This window comes from Vanessa tameamea, chromosome 30 (genome assembly GCF_037043105.1).
Source record: "Vanessa tameamea isolate UH-Manoa-2023 chromosome 30, ilVanTame1 primary haplotype, whole genome shotgun sequence".
NCBI classification, from domain to species: Eukaryota; Metazoa; Arthropoda; class Insecta; order Lepidoptera; family Nymphalidae; genus Vanessa; species Vanessa tameamea.
This window is the reverse complement of record NC_087338.1, coordinates 837,650-856,442: the sequence shown is the minus strand read 5'-3', so window position 1 is coordinate 856,442 and position 18,793 is coordinate 837,650. Positions and strand designations below refer to the sequence as shown.

Below are 18,793 nucleotides of genomic sequence, written 5' to 3'. Positions count from 1 at the left end.
TTTGGTTCGTTTATATATAATTTGAAAAAAAAAACTATTTTTTATTTTTTATTTTACTACTAAAGTAAAAGCGTGTGCTCCAGTATTGGAGTATGGGTATCTTTTATTTTGGTGATTTATATTATTTCACGCTGCTTCAATGCAGGTTACCTCACGATGTTTTCCTTCATGGAGTACCAGATGGAATATAAACACAAATTAAGCACATCAAAATTCAGTGATGCTGATCTGGCATTGAATCCTCTATCACTAATAAATAACTTCGACAATTTGTTTCTTACTCTACTATTGCATATTTAAATACATTTTTTTTTTATTATTATAGAAAATCTTGTTAATTTTAAAATAAATAAAAGTTTAAAATAAATATTCCATATTTTTACAAATGGCAACATTACTCATGTTCTGATATTCGAATTTCAAATACTTTTAAAAGTAATACACTTCAGTCAACCTCAATAAGTCAATTCCATCGCCTACGCGGCTTATTTCATCAATATTTAGTAATACGCGAAGGCGTCCCACGCTCGGAGTGAAATTTTAATTACTAATTACGAACAACCTATTTGTGGTTGTATAAATCGATGAATATACTGTTGAAAGGTTAAAAATAAACTTATGATATAAATAAGACAAGTTATCGTGATTTATGTCGGGGCGCAGTGGGGCGACAGCCCAGGGCGCCAAATTTTGGGGGGGCGAGATTCCTGCACCCATCCTACATACCCTCAATACCATACGTATATTGTTGGAGTCGGTCCTCGATCACACTGCAATTACACTCGCTACGAAAGGTCAAAAAAAAGGTCGTTCCATGTGTTTTTTCGAAGGGTCATCTTTGACCTTCCCAGGCCGACTCTGGTCATATAAAAGGGCGACGAATACATGTCCAGCTCGGGGCGCCTAGATGTTTAAGGCAGACCCTGCGTTTTTATATATATCGACACTTATAAAATAACATGTCCTGACTGACTGATTCATCATTGCCGACTGTAAACTATTAAAGTTAGGGCCATTAAATTTAGTGAGTAGGGTCGTCTTATTAAAAAGACACCCACTAAGAAAGCTTCGTCCTTGTTTTGAAATTTCTATCCCTAAATGCCTAAAGGGGTAGAAAGTTCATATGAGCAAGGGCCGGCAACAGTTAGTTTTATATATATCTCTACATGGTTAACACAGTCGCTTCCCGCCGTCTATACGTTTGCAGTTTTTAAACTACTCGACCGATTTTAATGCGGTTTTCATAAATAAGCAGTGATTAAAGAGAAAGGTTTATGTGTAATACAAATACATTATAGCCGAGAAAAGCCGAGAATTTTTAAATTCCTCGGACTTTATGTTTGTTCTTCAATCTAAAAGATGTGAAGCTCCTGGCTAGTTATTATGTAAATAGTACTTATGTTGATAAATAAATGTCAAAACCATAAGAGAACTTGCCTTTAATGAACTTAAATACCTGTACTTATTAAAACCATTAAGTGACAATATATGTTATTTGACAAGATGAAACAGCACTTCTTTTTTACGGTCCGTACCCAAAGGATAGAAACGGAAGGCTATTACTAAGACTTCGCTGTCTGTCCTTCCGTCTGTCTATTACCAGACTGTATCTCAAGAATCGCAACAGCTAGACAGTTGAAATTTTCACAAATCATGCATTTCTGTTGCCACTATGACAACAAACGCTAAAATAAATTAAGGGGGGTTCCCATAAAACAAATGCGATATTTTTACGTGTTTTTGCTCGATATCAATAAATGTTGTTTACCTAGTCAATGGTACGAAACCACTCGTGCGCGAGTCAAACTCGCACTAACCGTTTTTTTTTTTAAATTGAGGCTTTTATTTGTGCCGAGAGGGCACAGACTATTTTGCCAATATCACGTGCGATAAAAGAATACAACAATTTCTACATAAGTTATACGTCATATGTCACGATAAAATCATAAGGATCATTAGCTTATAAAAAATCTAGACATATTAAAACAAAACAAGTAAGTAGTTTATGTATGAGGACTGTTAATGCTGAGAACACATTGAAAAATGCGTGGCCAACAGTTACTACAAAGTACACGCACACTACTAAAGTATTATGACGTTTGGAGAGTGTCAAGCGTAGCTGTCACGCACACCAAGATAATAAAGATGGATCGTTGGTTTTAGTTATATTTGAAATTGTCGAAGTAATATATTTTCTCTATTTGAATATGGTTACGGCATACCGAATTCGAATTATTGTAAAAATATCGTAATTATAAATAACATTATAAACGTTATAAAATATACTTACATATCTTCAGAAAAGTTAGAAAAGTGAAGGGAAACCGAGAAAAACATTGCCCAGAGAACCCTGATTAGTTAATCCAACCCTACATATTATATGTCCAAAAGTTCCTCATTTATCGATCTTCCGTTTAGTGAAACCTGTATCAAAATCCGTTGAGTTGTTGAGAAGTAAACGGGAGATGCAGGCAAAGGCAGATGACGACTATTTTATACTATTTATAGATATGGTTGCCGCCTAAACAAACATAAAAAAATATCAATGTGAGCCTAAAGTATTTCGCCTGTAGGTAAATTGGATACAGGAAATAGTACTAATCTTCCCGGTCGCTCAAGTGCCCTCTGTGTTCGACTACGGGGGGTCGTCCTTCTGTTCTTCGGAGGTTTCTTAAACGCGAAGGTACTGGTAAACCATTGCCACAATGCTTAAAAATTGCTGCTGCAGATCAATTGTGAAGTTAAAAGACAGAGGCGGCAAGTTCTTTAAGGGGCCTCAATGCCAGTATTGTGCGAGCGAGTACAAAGTCCTTTAAGGCTCCGTCGACATGGTTGAGTCGAAGCCATCTGAAGCATGGATTATGATGATAATGACGTGTCCCTTTTCGTCTTATGCAAGAAATGACGTGGCGTTGGTTGTTCTGCCGAATATTTGTACCCGAAATGATAACAATATAGCTTGTCTTGTCTTGTGTGCTTGGATTTCCTATTTTAAGTGACCCTAAGGAGTCAATCAAACGTTATTTCCTCATCTGCCGAAGATATGAGCGAGGAGGACAACTGTAGAGACGAGCTCAGCTGAACTACAAGTTAAGCACGTCACATCAGAAGCAGGGGACGTCTGTGTTTCACACAAAGATCCCGCAACTTCTCCAATCCATGTCGAGGACGGCCATCGCTAGGGTTTTAGTGGATAAGATTACCAAAGTCTAAACCCCAACAACTTTTCTTTATCTTTAGAAATTTTTACTGATTATTTTGTTTAGTACGGAATCCTTTTTTTGTCTGATTGTTAAACTGCGGTTAGCCCTAATGACCTTTACAGCGCCACTGGACGTGGGGGCGAGAATTAAACTCCGCCTTGACATTTGAGCCTACTATTTCTCTGAGCGACGTCCAACCCGGGGGTATCTCTTAAGAGATTGTACTTCGGCTTAGGATGTTATTAGTGGGATGGGAGCGCTTCTGCTCGTTACACCGCGAGTTAACGTCACGACAGGAACAGGTAGTTATCTCGTCTTTATCTATAAGGACGTACATAGGACGCTGAGTCAGTCAGAGGCTGGTGCTTTCAGCGAATTATTACGTGGTCTGGCTTTCATCAAATCCGTGATTTGAAGTGATTGACGATAAAATCGATGTTAGTCTTTATATCGGTTGATGGCACGAATATAGCACAGCGAATCACGATAATTAATAGATTTAGCAATTAAATAACAGTCAAATATTGCGAGATAATCGAATATCATTCATTTAATCGGTTAAAAAATTTCATTTATTATTTAAACAAAGAATCATATATTTATGAATATAATGTATATCTATTTAGAAATTAACTTTGATTGAACGATGAAAATTTAGAAGAATGAAATAAATGTCTTAAAGACGTTATTCGTGTGTTTTTAATGTGACGTAATTTAAAAAAATCGATATTACTAAAATAAATTGAAGTATTGATACACACAGCTTTTGACATTTGAACGAAATCAATAATTTGTGATTTTGTATTTGACTCTATGTCAAAATCTATGACTCTGATGTCTATGTCATTTAAAAATGTTCACATTTCTGAAAATCGTGTTGATTCTCTTTGTATTGTTATAAATATCTAACTTTTATTGATACGTATTTATTGATCGGCAAATTCATATCATTTACCGATAATCATCTTTAGTATATCCTACATAGCATTAGAAGTACATATTTTACAAGTGGTCAACAAATAAAAATTCTCAAAAACAAACATTAAATTGTAAATTATGACAGAAAAATTAAGCAAAACCTTTTTAAAAAAGAAATCCAAAATAGTCCTGACAAAAGAGCAACTCTTACAATTGGATAAAAATGTAATTTATAAAAAAATACATGAAAAAGTATAAAATAATTGATATTGATTTTTTAACCTCTTTGGTATAATTACAGGAATTAATTGATAAAATAATATCACTAGACGCCCAAAATACACAATTAAAGAATATTATCAATAAAACAACCGGCACTTCGAAAGTGGTACCTACGAATGTAAAAAAGAGAGAATTCGACTTTTCAAGGTAAGACTTTTTTTTCTTATCTTAAGACTAAGAAATAAAAATATAATTCCACCGATTGAATAAAAAACTAAATTATTTTTTTGACTTAACTTGCTTGCAGCAATAAAATAAGTAAATAAATTCTTTTGTTCTTTTTTCATTGGCAAATATTCTAGATATGGGACTTTCTCTTAGCTAGTGATTACATGTATGTTTTTAAATTATTTATTTAGATTATATTCATTCCTTTTAGTTCTGTAGGTTATCATATAGGAACCTACTTGAATGAAGTTTATTTTGAATTTGCTATTAGATAGTGAAGTTAAGCAGAAAGCAAAATTGCATTATTGATTATTAAATTTTAACACCTTTATATAGAACTAACACATTGTAATATTTTATCACAAAGATTCAAATTCTAGTGTCTGTATATTTTAAATTAAAATAAATCTTAATTTAATTTATATCATATTTTTAATCCAACATTTTTTATATTGGATTGTTGGATGTTACACTGTAGCATAGTCATTGTTAGATACTAATTCATACTTATAATGTAAAATTACATTAAATGTGACTCGAGATGACTACAAACAGGTGAATCTTAACCGAAGGTTGCTTTGTGCTTATAAATAAATTCAAGCTTGATGATCGTGAATGGTCGATGAAACTTGGACGTGTTTAATGAAAATCTGCTACATAGTGGATGTTTACATATGTTGATGTAAGAAGGTCCAAACCTCAAATAAGTAGCCTTAGCCCAACAGTGGAGCTTTTACTTTTGAAACTGAAATGACCAGTCATATCCTTGTATAATATTTGATGATAATTCTTAAATCCTGATGCTAAAAGGGCCAATATCAATAACCCTTAGTATCTATATAATTTATAGTATATAGTCTATATAGATTGTGTGAAAGACAATATGGCTAGAAAGAATGTTACTTATGAGATGATGTCAGACAGAGAAGTATGGAAGAAGACATGTTGCACATTAACACACATTAACAGCCTGTAAATTTCCACTGCTAGGCTAAGGCCTCCTCTTCCTTTGAGAAGGTTTTTGGAGCAATTTCCCCCGTGCTCAAGACATGAGACATGTAGCGCCGAGCCCAAATAAAATTGGGATAAGGGCAGGAGGATAATATAGTCAGGATAGAAACAGCAAAATGGATGTTCATTGTTTTATATAATATATACCTTTTCGCATAATATTGTGGGTATTAAAAATATTATGCTTCTACTGTTTAAGCTCAAAAAGTATAGTATATTTAAAATGATATAGGAAATAGCAAAAATATACATTCCACTCAAAAATTTGCTTTGGTCGTTTAAGGTCCACGACAGGCCAATAAAAATGTATGTTGATAAATCAATGTTTACAGGTGTTACTATCGTAAGATTCTCCTGCAAATATCTTACTTCGGCTGGGATTATCAAGGTTATGTTGTCCAAGATGACTCAACTAACACCGTTGAACACCATCTTTTTCAAGCATTAATCAAAGCTTGTCTGATCGAATCGAGGGAGAAATCAAATTATAATAGATGCGGACGTACAGACAGAGGCGTCAGTTCATATGGACAGGTATTAAATATATTTTAATAAGATTATTTAGTCAATGTCGGTAAAGAATTATTGTTGTGATGTTCTCTGAGTGATGATAGCTTTTTTTTTGTGTGTATTTGCAATCGGTTCTAAAGCTATGAGAAAATCTGTTCTGTGATACTGTCATGCGGAGCGGTTCATTGGATTTCTATTGATCAGAGCTACTGCTGCTCTTTTAGCTCTAGGTAACGGTCTTGTTTTATTTATTTATTTATTCATAGGTACACAAACAGAATACAATCAGAACATACATTAAAATTACGGACATACACAATTTTGAGCTAGATTACATTCCTTAGCATGTGTACACGGCATGCTCATAACAATTATATATCAATGCAGTCTGGTACTATTTTATATAATAATCAAAAATTAATAAATTACTAAATTACAGCAAACATATAAATTAAAATAAATTGAAATTATGTAACATTAATAATTAAATTATCTAAATAACATTGAATATTTATTACTATTAAACGAATAAACTAATTAAGCTAATAACAAAACATCCATTTGAATTATGAGACTCAGATAATAAATTAAATCAAATAATCATAAAATATTACAATAATCAAAAAAAAGAGAAAGGATTAAAATTCATAAATTCTGAAATATCTGTCAATAAATTATTAAGTATTTCCAGTCGATCATTGAATCGTAGATATAATATTCCTTACAATGTTTTTAAATTTTGGGAAATTGGGATTGAATATGTCTAATATGTTTTAAAAGTAAATCGTTCTAAGTACGACAAAATCTAACAATTAGATTATAATATGATGTATTATTACTGTGAACACTGAGTATGAAACTATTCAAGTGTGCACGACGAGATCTAAATTTTATATTAAAATTAATACATGATATTAAAATAAGATATTATTATTAAAATTAAAATATTTTAGAGTGAATCATTTTAGTTGTGTCAGATACTGGTCCATGGTGAGTTGGTGAGCCAGTTAATTAGAGTGACTAATTAAAGGTATACTAGTGAGTCTGCCGCGAAACTTCTCGTTTATTCAAAAGATTTTTTAGGAACTTCGAAACTTATGACAAGTTTTGTTTTGATTTAATTTAATTGTAAACTGCAAGTCACTCAACATTTGGCGCCAAAATGATGAAACCTCTATTAAACATTTTTTTAATATTAAATAGTATGCATAAGATCAGTTAGAATTGGATTTTGTCAAAAGTACTTTAATGTTGTTTAAGTTGTTTTTTTTTTCTTAACAACCGTAGTACCTCTCTATAACCTGTCTGTTGTCTTGCATCGTGTAATGTTGAAAGATCATCTCAAAGATATAAATATAATAAATCACAATTAGTTCTATGATGCATATATTTTTATTTCAAACGTCAAAATTAGCGGTAATTTTAAATTGTGCATATACGTCCGTTCACAGTTATTTTACCTCTGGCTATTAAGTTGGCTAGCTTGTGCAATGTCTTGCCATAGCTAGTTTCTAAAAATCCTTTGTATAAAATTAGGAAATTGTGATATATGAGAGAATATTTGGTGGTACTGGGAGAATGATATGAAGCTGTCCTTCATATAAAATACCTATTTACTTCTACCTGAGCCAAATAGAGAATCGTATTTTTAACCCTTGGTCATATACCTACATAATTCGGTGCAACTGGTGGTAGTAGCTAGAGGAGACAGGCCCGTAGATGGATGTAGGCATGGCGTGGCGTGTTATACAATATACATATTTTATCTGTACCAATGCTCATATATATTAACTATATAATTGTTTTTTTGGTAACAAATAAAAACTAGTACGGATTGATTTTGATTGATCCAAAATCGTCTATCTGTTTTACTTTTTATTAAATGTGTTTTTTCCTCGGTGTAGAGATTTTTCGAAACGTGGAAGCTATTTCACCTTCTTTAGTAATGGTGCTGATGGTTTTCGCAGACAAACCTGAAATTTAAAAAACCTTAATTAATAAACTTAAAATATTTAATGTAAACTCACAGAATGGTAACGTTCACTATTATATTAACGATTTCACTTGTACGCACTTAGAAAATACTTAATATAAGTAACCTTCCTCCGGCATAAGGAACCTTCGTCTAGGCCACATTAACACAAACAGTGATCTCTAACTCTAATTTTACAAAGATGTATGGGAGTACATGCATGTAATCCAAAGCGTAGTCGGCAGATAGTTGTGGTGACCCAACGATTAGCTTGCCTGTGAAGAGAAAACCAAGGTCGCCTTGGAATATCTGGTTGTAGAGATGCGTAAAATCTACCTCTAGAATCATAAAACTCGAGAAGCTCTGAACAATTAGACAGTCAGTAATGCCAACCTAACGCGCAGCCTGTTTGATAAACGTCAGAGATAAAATAACTGTGAACGGACTGTAAACATAACCTTAGAAATATTTGTCAAAGTCAGTTGACAGATGACATCCAATAATTTATGTTAGAAATTAAATCCTACGTGACATTGGCGAAATAATCTGTGCTCTGTCGGCACAACTAAAAACTATTTACCTAAGAATTTAATTGAATTAGAAATTCAATAATTTTGTCGAATTTATTTTAAAAGTATGTTATCACCTAACGCGCGCCAAAATTGCGATACAATCGTTCTGACTATGCTACTTATATTTGATGTGGCCTTGGGACTTGATCCCGTGACGTATGCCGTGACAGAAAACGTCATAGCCCCCCCCCCCTCTCCATCGCCCTATGCTCCATGTGTTTATGACACATTCACTGCTATGTACTGTTAAAAGCTGTGCCCGCGACTTCGCGCGCGTTTAAATTTAAGAAAAGAGTTATTGTTGTAGCCTAAGTTATTCCTCATCACATAAGCTATCTGCCAGCGAAAGTCCCGTCAAAATCAGTCCAGCCGTTCCAGAGATTAGAAAACATAACAGACAGACAAAAATTGATAAATATGTTATTTTGGTATATTTACCGTGTATACAATAATATGCATTTAGTAAAAAGCGGTTATTTTAATATTACAAACAGACACTCAAGACAGACAGAGAGGATAAGGATAAGAACTTTATTTATTTATATCACTCCATAACTATGTATTGCACATACATAGACATATATTTTTATAGAAACCAAATAATATACAATATATATGTATAACTTCCAGGTTATATCAATAACAGTCCGCAGCAGGCATCCACCATCCGATCAAAATCATCCCAGCGCCTTAACCATTGAGCTATCATATTGTAAGATGTTGAACCGGTTGCTGCCGAAGCACATCAGGGCTATAACCTGGTTGCCTCTCCCCGAAGACAAGCTTGAGTTAAACGCAAGGTATTAAATATATTGGACAACATCACATACATTACTCTGATCCCAATGTAAGTAGCTAGAGCACTTGTGTTATGGAAAAACAGACGTAACGACGGTACCACAAACACCCAGACCCAAGACGACATAGAAAATTAATGAACTTTATCTACATCGACTCGGCCCGGAATCGAACCTCAGAGTAGCGTACCCATGAAAACCGGTGTACACACTACTCGACCACGGAGGTCGTCGGTCGGTATGGCAACATAAACCTATAATATTGTGATTTAAATAGTTATTAAATGTCATTAATCAAGCAATTGAGTTGATGGTTTTGCAAATTGCGTTTGAAACTGACATCAAACTGCATCCAAGGGGTGTCTAATACAAGTTTGAAAAAAATATATATATATGGTTCTCTAATCGCATTCATTGTTAAAGAGCGTTTGTGTGCTAAAGGATATTGTAAGACTAATGAATTTAGTTGATTGCTATTTGGTATGGAATGATCGCCTCCAGGCTGTTTCAAATGACGAAAATATATATTTTTTTATTATTGGTCATGAAAACTCGTCATCTATATATGTGAGAATTAAATTAAAAAATATATATCCCGCTGAGTTTCTTTCGCCGGTTCTTCTCAGGTCCGAGGTGTTAAACTCCGAATCGGTGGTAGATCTTTGACTATCAATAAGCAAGTGTAAACACTTCTGTATTGAATAAAGATTTTTCGACGACTTTATTGTTTCAATATATTTTCTTTTGGTTTTTAATGAAATTATATGATGTCATAACCAACTTAAAGCGTTTTTTTTTTAATTTTAGATTCGATTGCAAACAACGCCAATATAAATATTATTTCCCGAAATCGTTGCTGGACTTGAAAGCGATGAACGTAGCGTGCGGCAAATTGATCGGCGTGCACGATTTCCGCAATTTTTGCAAAATGGACGTCGGCAATGGCGTCACGGTCCACATGCGTGAAATATTTTCTGCGTCTGTTGTGCCGTTTAATGAAAAGGATACCGATGAACGTAAGTTACTAGAATCATAACTGGCTGAAGATGTTTTTTTTTTTCTGACAGTACAACCCGGTCACGTCGACGTCATAGGGAATTACTAGTACCGTTTGAAAAATAACGTCTCTAAGAATATTTTTTGTTTAATGCTTAAAGTAATTGATAAGTGATGGATATAAGGCTGCAGATACTGAGGTCCTAGGTTCAAAATCCAGTTTGGGTTAGAAAAAAGTTATTAGTAACAACCCGGAAGAAATTGGTGTGTACACTCCCGTGTCTCGGAGGTGATTAATAATTTCGCTGACGATAGACCAAAAAAAAAATAATGATTTTATAGTCGACAACATATATCCGTGAAATTCGTATAATCGAGATATTTCGATATTAAAACCATGAAATTCAATTGTTTTTATTTATTTACCCGAGCGAAGAACTATTAAGCTACTTTTTTATACTTAACAGTATTTAAAACTCTTATACTTTTTTATACTTAACATCTGACGACAGACCCATAAAACGCGAGCGGAGTCGCGTCCGACAACTGGTTACGTACAAATATATAATAACCAATTATAAATCATTTTATATTTTCTATTACAGGAACATCGATGTACGTTTGCGTGATAGAGGGCAATGCTTTCCTCTGGCATCAAATAAGATGCATTATGGGTGTCTTATTGTTAGTGGGGCGAGGTCAAGAATCGCCTGACATCATACAGTATCTCCTAGACGTTGACGGTAATCCACGGTAAGTTTAAGTTACTAAATTGAATATCTCAATAATTATATATGCGTATACCATTGCCCAAAAACGTTCTCTGTACCGTATGCAAACGGAAAGTAGGGGTTACAAGTTTATTCTTATTTCTTGTATTAATAGTATGTATATCGGCTTTTATGGAATACTTTTGTATATTCTTCTGTATAAACATTATATTATCATAAATATATTGTGAAGCAGTCGTTAATACACCTATTTCTTTAAATTTTTCGCGTAATGATGTCCTAGAGCTAATATTGTAAATGGTTCGGATAGCTCTTTTCTGCAGAATAAATACTATTTCAATATCTGCTGCATTACCCCATAACAACATTCCTTATGACATAAGACTGAAAATTACTAAAATAAACTAGTCTAGCAGTACTTATGTCCGTGAGTTTTCTTATTGTCTTTATTGCATAAATGGCACGACTTAGTTTCCCTGCTAGGGCATACAAACGGGTGCCCCATTGAAGTTTGGAGTCAAGGGTTATCCCTAGAAAGGCCGTCGACTCAACAAACTCAAGCCTTTCATTATTCAAAATGACGGCAGAAGAATTTGATTTGATATTTGGCAGAGAAAACAAAATACACTTAGTCTTTTTTGCATTTAGTACCAAATTATTTATGTCAAACAAACCAAGAGCCCGCGACAGAGCACTGCTTACAACGTCATAGTTGTTTATTTTTCTGTCGAGTTTAAAAATAAGGGATGTATCATCTGCAAACAGTACAATGTCGCAAGTCTTATTTACAAAATAAGGTAAATCATTTATATATATTAAGAACAGGAGAGGTCCTAAAATTGAACCCTGTGGTACACCCATTTGCGCCAGAGCGCCATTTGATTTTGCACCGTTAATAACAACCTTCAAAACTCTTTCATTAAAGTAGGAGGAAAGGAATTTCAATGCAGGGCCCTTGATTCCATAATATTTAAGTTTTTCTAGAATAATATCATGCCTAACGCAATCGAAAGCTTTTGATAAGTCACAAAAAACTCCAATAGTATTTTGTGACTTCTCCCACGCATCATAAATGTGCTCAACAAATGCTATACCCGCATCAGTAGTCGAGCGACCTTTAGTAAAACCGAACTGTTGAGAATGCAATAGCTTATTCGAATTAAAGTTTAACAACAATATGAATAATGATTAAACACGATTTTAAAAAAAAAATTACTTAATACTGGCAAAATAGAGATCGGTCTATAATTGTTTGGGTCATTTTTATCACCGGACTTTAATAATGGGATTACTTTACTTAATTTTAATAGATCTGGAAAAATACCAGATTGTATATATTTAAAGATGATAGCTAAACAAGGAGCCAAGTCGACAATTATGTTGTTAATAATTGTAACTGATAGATCCCACAGATCGCTGGTTTTTTTGAGATTTAATGTTTTAAAATTTTTAATACATCGTACGGAGTTATAATCTCAAAAGAAAATTCTAACTCATTCTGGGGAAAGTAACACTTAAGTAAGTCTAAGGCGTCATTGGGTGACGCATTAAGTCCTTTAGTAGTTCAAAGGAATATTAGAGAAATATTCTTCGAATTGGTTGGCCACATCTGAATCTTCACTTACAATATTCCCTTTTATATTAAGGGTTAATTGCCCTGCATCAAACTTCATTCTGCCTGTCTCCGAACTTATAATATCCCAAGTAGTTTTCATTTTATTTTTAGATTTTAAGATTCTACTTTTAATATGCAACGAACAAGCTGTTTGACAAACTTGTTTAAATAACTTGGAATATTTTTTAACAAAATTGAGAAATTTATAATTACGATTATATTTCTTAAGTTCATATAGTTCATATAACTTATTTCGACTTATATACATACCGGTAGTGGTCCAGACTGAGAACTGTATTTGATCGTTTAGATAAAAAGATTTTAACTGAAGTATTTTTTTAAATTCGTTTTCAATTAATGTTAAAAGTGAATTATATAAAAAGTTGGGATCGTTTGAGATAAAATTCAAATTTCGAAGGTTACATTGTATAGCGTTATTGAAGGTAATTAAGCCTTTGAAAGTAATTATTAGTTGTATTTCATCTCCCCTATCTTCTCTTTCCTTCATAAGCTGCTCACATTGTTGTTTAGATGCTTTTAATTCTGTGAGTGAGGGTGTGTTTTAGTCTAGTTTCTAAATCTTTAGTTGTTGCTTTTCGAGTAAGGATTGTTGATGGCATCATTGTGGTTTACTGTAATTGGCAATAATATTCTCAATTAATAATAAGTCTGGTAATTATTATGTAGGAGGATAGTTATTAACAATGGGGAAAATGAAATATGAAGAAGAATTCATTAATTTAAAATATAAAAAAAATAATAATTAAAAAAGTTTAGAATAGGAATGTTAATTGAAAAATTTAAGATTGTATTAGTAAAGATTTAAAGGTTATTCAAGTAAGTTATAGAGTTTGAATAATTAAAAATTTAGATAAAATGTCAAATGCAACAATGATTTTGCAAAGCAGTACTATTGCTGTTGGTGCTATTAATTTTGTAATAATGTATGTATCCTATAGTATAGAATAATTACGAATATTGTAATTGTATTTTTTGTTTTGAAAGAAAAATATAGATATTTGTGTTATATAGTGTTTTGACAGTTATGACTGTCGCTTATATTAATATGTCTTCAGCTTTGCTTCCACTTTATGTCAAGCAAAGAGAGATAAAATTCAAGCCAAGTGTGTGAGGGGAGACGTATCTCGGCTATATAACCGAGAAAATTTGATGAGTATATTAATGTTAAAACTTTTATTAGTAGTGAAACGAAAATTTACTTTGAGTAGCATCTACAGTATTACAATAGTAGAGTATCTTTTTTGCATTCATTGGTATGTTTCGACCGTTACCAATGTTATTATGTTATTATTTCTTATGTAAATGTTATGATATGAGCATTATTAATATAAACTAAAAGCATTACTCCCCGGGATCAAGTTTTATTTTCAAATATCGTTCGTTAAAGTTGATCTGTCAGTTGTTCACTGTAGCTGTCGAATTGTATTTCAAATTAAGTGTTTTCTTTCTTGGATTACTTATTTTTCCGGTCACACATTACATGAGCACTACTATTTTACAATATTATAGTATTATATTCTTAAATTAAACTTATTTTTTAAAAAATATCACGGAGCCAGTAAAAGGCATGTTACTGGGCCAGTGTTGCCCGAACAGGACAACAAACCTAACCGGAAAGAATATTTGTTTCTGAAGGTTTTGTGAATACTTATGTGGTGGTAGGGCTTTGTGCAAGCTTATCTGGTCAAGTAACCCAACTCATCAGATATTATACCGCCAAACAGAAATTCTTAGTATTGCGTTCCGGTTTGATAGGTGAGGCAGCAGAGACAGTAACTGGTACGAGAGATATAACGTCCTAGTTTCCATGATTTGAACGAAGGCTTACTGTTGAGTGAACTGGCAGAAATCACGTGAGGAAAATCGTTATGGCGATACTGTTTTTGTTTATAGGAGGACGTGTTCTCCTATAATTGTCATTACATATTTAGTTTAAGTAGATTTATAACTTTTTTTTTTATTGCATTTGCACCAATGTAAGGTATGATTAATGCTACATTGCCGAAGTATTTGATGGTAGGGCTTCGTGCAAGCCCGTCTGGGTAGGTACCACCCACTCATCAGATATACTACCGCCAAACAGCAGTACTAAGTATTATTGTGTTCCGGTTTGAAGGGTGAGTGAGCCAGTGTAACTACAGACACAATGGACATAACATCTTAGTTCCCGAGGTTGATGGCGCATTGGTGATGTAAGGAATGGTTAATTATTTCTTACAGCGCCATTGTGTATGGGCAGTGGTGACCGCTTACCATCAAATGGCAAATTTGACGTCCGCCAACCGATACCATAAAAACTGATGACCTAATTGACAATCGTCTTTCCTGGTACGAATAAAACAATTAATTTACAGAAAACCTCAATACAATATCGCTCTGGACACTCCTCTGAACTTCAATAAGTGCACGTATGACATCGAGGACCTCTGGGTTTATGATGAGCACGATATAAAGAACATTATTATAAACGCTCAGAAACTTTGGACGGAATACAGCGTGAAGTAAGTCTTTGTATTTTTAAATGTTGAAAAATAGTAACTACTGAGTTTCTTGTCGGTTCTTCTCGGTAGAATCTGCATTCCGAACCGGTGGTAGCTTCGCTTAATATAGTTTGTTAAATGACGATTCAAAAGTGTTTGTAAAAGCCAACTTGAATGAAGTATATTTTGATTTTGAATGGGGGTCCGGCGTCAACTCGGCGTCAAGTCATCAGACATGGTGACCTTCGAAATAAATGTCTAGTCGTTGACGTTTGTAATGTAATTGCAATATTAAATCAGAATAACCTTAAAATATTTCACGATTAACAAGATGGAGGACGATTCAATTGTGACAATATCGAATCTCATCTTAAATTGAACGTCTTCGGAATAAAAGTTGTCATCGTTTTGATGTTGACGGGTAACCGTTTCCACGACATCTAAAAAAACTATAAATATATTTCTGGCGCGTCAATGCCTCCGTGGTCGAGTAGTGTGTACACCGGTTTTCATGGGTACGCCACTCCGAGGTCCCGGGTTCGATTCCAGGCCGAGTCGATGTAGAAAAAGTTCATTAGTTTTCTATGTTACTTCTGATTTTCCCTAACACAAGTGCTTTAGCTACTTACATTGGGATCAGAGTAACGTACGTGATGTTGTCCAATATTTAAAAAAAAAAAATGCATTCAATGTGCGATAAAATCAAACGCATGAAACATTCGTCCTGTCTCTCTTTAACTTTATATGAAGCCAATGTGAGACAGATTTCGATATCACATTCGTACCGTAATGTTAAACAAAGACGGGGTGAGATTTGGAATCGGATATCAACATCGATATTTAATCGAGATATCCGTTTTACGATCGATGTCACGAAAATCAAATATCGCCCATGCCTAGTCTTGCCTTACGTATGACACGTTTTTTACGTCACACTGACACAGTGGCGCCCTCGCTCGAGCTTCCAGCTTAACGTTGCCAGCTGAGCACAATATATTATCAAAATTAAACCCAATTAAACTGACTTCGACATATATATTGAAAATTGTCATTTAACAAAATAATATTACATAAATATTAACGAATCTACAAGTATTTAAAACTTGTTCGTGAACAAGACATTCGTAGTTAATGTCGAAATATCGAGGTCCACCAAATAACAATAAAAAACATGGTAAATATCCCGTTTTAAATACTTGTAGTAATAAAAATTATCAAATCGTATGTAATACGTAATATTTATAAAAAATGTTCCTGTGATGTCAACGCATTAAATGATACTCCTAATAATATATGTAGTTTTAAGACCAAACAAAAAAAAAAAACATTCATTGACTTAGCCACAGGACATTATTTTTTTTTTCATTTCACTTATTTAAAACATGCTATAACATTATCAGAGATATTTTTACATTACACATACAGCCTGTAAATTTCCCACTGCTGGGCTAATGCCTCCTCTCCTTTTGAGGAGGTTTTGAGCATATTCCACCACGCTGCTCCAATGCGGATTGGTCGATACACATGTGGCAGAATTTCGTTGAAATTAGACACATGCAGGTTTCCTCGCGATGTCTTCCTTCACCGCCGAGCACGAGATGAATTATAAACATAAATTAAGCACACGAAAATTCAGTGGTGCTTGCCTGGGTTTGAACCCGCGATCATCGGTTAAGATGCACGCGTTCTAACCACTGGGCCATCCTCCTCGTGGGAAGCCAGTTGTCTAGCTGGTCCAATTTGACAAACCAATCAGATGCGACTTATTCTAAGATTAACAAACTGTGTCAGCCAAACGTACACTCAGAACTGCCAGAGATATTGTTACATGGAAATACGAGTTTTGTTTTTTTCGATAATTTGATCAGCCTTATTTTAATGAGTATCATTGTATGTGTTGACGTCGCCGCCAGTATAAGTTCGATTGGAATAGGCTATAGTTACTTTATAAGCAAAAACAAAATCGGTTCGTCCGTAGGTCAATGTCACAAAGAGACTCGTTAAACTTATAAACCACCCCCTACTATTTTTCTAATGATTTTTTGCTTCCAGAACAACAGTTATAAGGGATTTTATTCGAAACTTAGAGGGTGTGTATGAAAAAGTCGTGGAGAGACCGATCGACGACTCGATAAACGTGAAGGACAATAAAGTCGTTTCCGCGTACACAGACGGTCTCCTCCAAGGGTCTAAATCTAAGGTATACAAGCCCTTGATGAAAAGGCAACTGTGCTGTAAGTATTCCTCTTGCTATATTATATCTTATATATTAAAAGCGTAAGCCGATTTTTGTCAGAGTGATTATGGGGTGATGGCTGCACATAAAAAAACGGTTGTCTCATTCTGAAGAGCTCCAGCCGTAGATGAGCAGAGAATTAAAGAGGATTCTTGATTGAAATTTATTTTATTGTTGAAATTTAACAAAGAATTAATTTTATAGAGTTAGAGAGCGGTACTACAACTGTTTAAGAAAAAAAAAATGAAAACGTAAACATTCTAACTTGAAGTAATGTATACTATTTGATATAAAAAAGAGACATTTGAAAAAGGTTTCATTATTTTGGCGTCAAATTTAGATGAGTGACTTGTAGTTTACACTGAAATTAAATCAAAACAAAACCTGTCAGATTTCGAAATTCTAAAAGATCTTAAAAAACGCGAAGTATCGCGGGAGACCCGCTAGTATACCTTTTATTGATAAAAACATTTCCTTTACAGCAAGTATCGAAAATAGAATCGATCATTACGCGAAGAAGCAAAAATTAGCTCCAGTCGAAGATATAGATGTTGAAATGAAGACTTAAATGGATATTTATCACCTTTTTGTATATATGGCGAAGCGGGCCGGGGGGGGGGCGTTCGTATCATCTTTATCAAGAGACATGAGGGCTGTGGCCGTCTAGTAGGTATTCGTGCAATCATTGGTTTTAACAGAGAAGGAATGTAGTCCTGGAGGCTCTGGGGCCGTAAAGGAGTCGAGGATGGCAACCCTAATTATTATTTTAAAAACTAATTTGCTTATTGAAATTTTTACCGGTCAGGTTTGTCTAAATATGTTGACTCTTTGTATCAGTAATGATTAATATAACAGTTTGATTACATCTAGATATCTAAACATATATTAAAATTGTTGACACTTCGTAATTTCTCTTGTGAGGCCCCAGGGCCTCGTTCGCCCTCCAATAAACTTCAAGACAATCTTGGTACACTTAGAGCAGGTCGGTGTGTAGAAGTCGGCCGACCTCGAGCTCCACGACTGTCAAAGCGCACCCGACATCGCGCGACGTGTGACGCAGTAGTTGTCGTCATCTGTTAATAAGAGCCGCCCTTCCCTTCCCTATTCGTCTAGTATACAGTTGATGTCTTACAGCACCATCTAGTGGCCGGTTCCAAGATAAATTGAAAATCTAGTGGCCAGTTCCAACCAAAAAACCAAAATATACTTTATTCAAACAGGCTTTTTTTTACAAGCACGTTTGAGTCGTCATTTTACAGACGCATTGAACGTTAAAATATC

At 34.1% G+C, this 18,793-nt stretch overlaps 1 protein-coding gene across 1 annotated transcript; it reads left to right on the top strand.

Annotated features, from left to right (window-relative positions):
* Positions 1 to 4,085: 4,085 nt before the first annotated feature.
* On the top strand, positions 4,086 to 18,118 carry LOC113391710 (tRNA pseudouridine(38/39) synthase). Its single transcript, XM_026627769.2, has 9 exons — positions 4,086 to 4,346; positions 4,423 to 4,550; positions 5,915 to 6,116; positions 9,267 to 9,436; positions 10,241 to 10,449; positions 11,035 to 11,182; positions 15,151 to 15,297; positions 17,329 to 17,510; positions 17,995 to 18,118. Exons 1-9 carry the CDS (start codon positions 4,260 to 4,262, stop codon positions 18,078 to 18,080), a joined length of 1,359 nt encoding a protein of 452 aa, XP_026483554.2. The 5' UTR covers positions 4,086 to 4,259; the 3' UTR covers positions 18,081 to 18,118.
* The last annotated feature ends 675 nt before the right edge of the window (positions 18,119 to 18,793 follow it).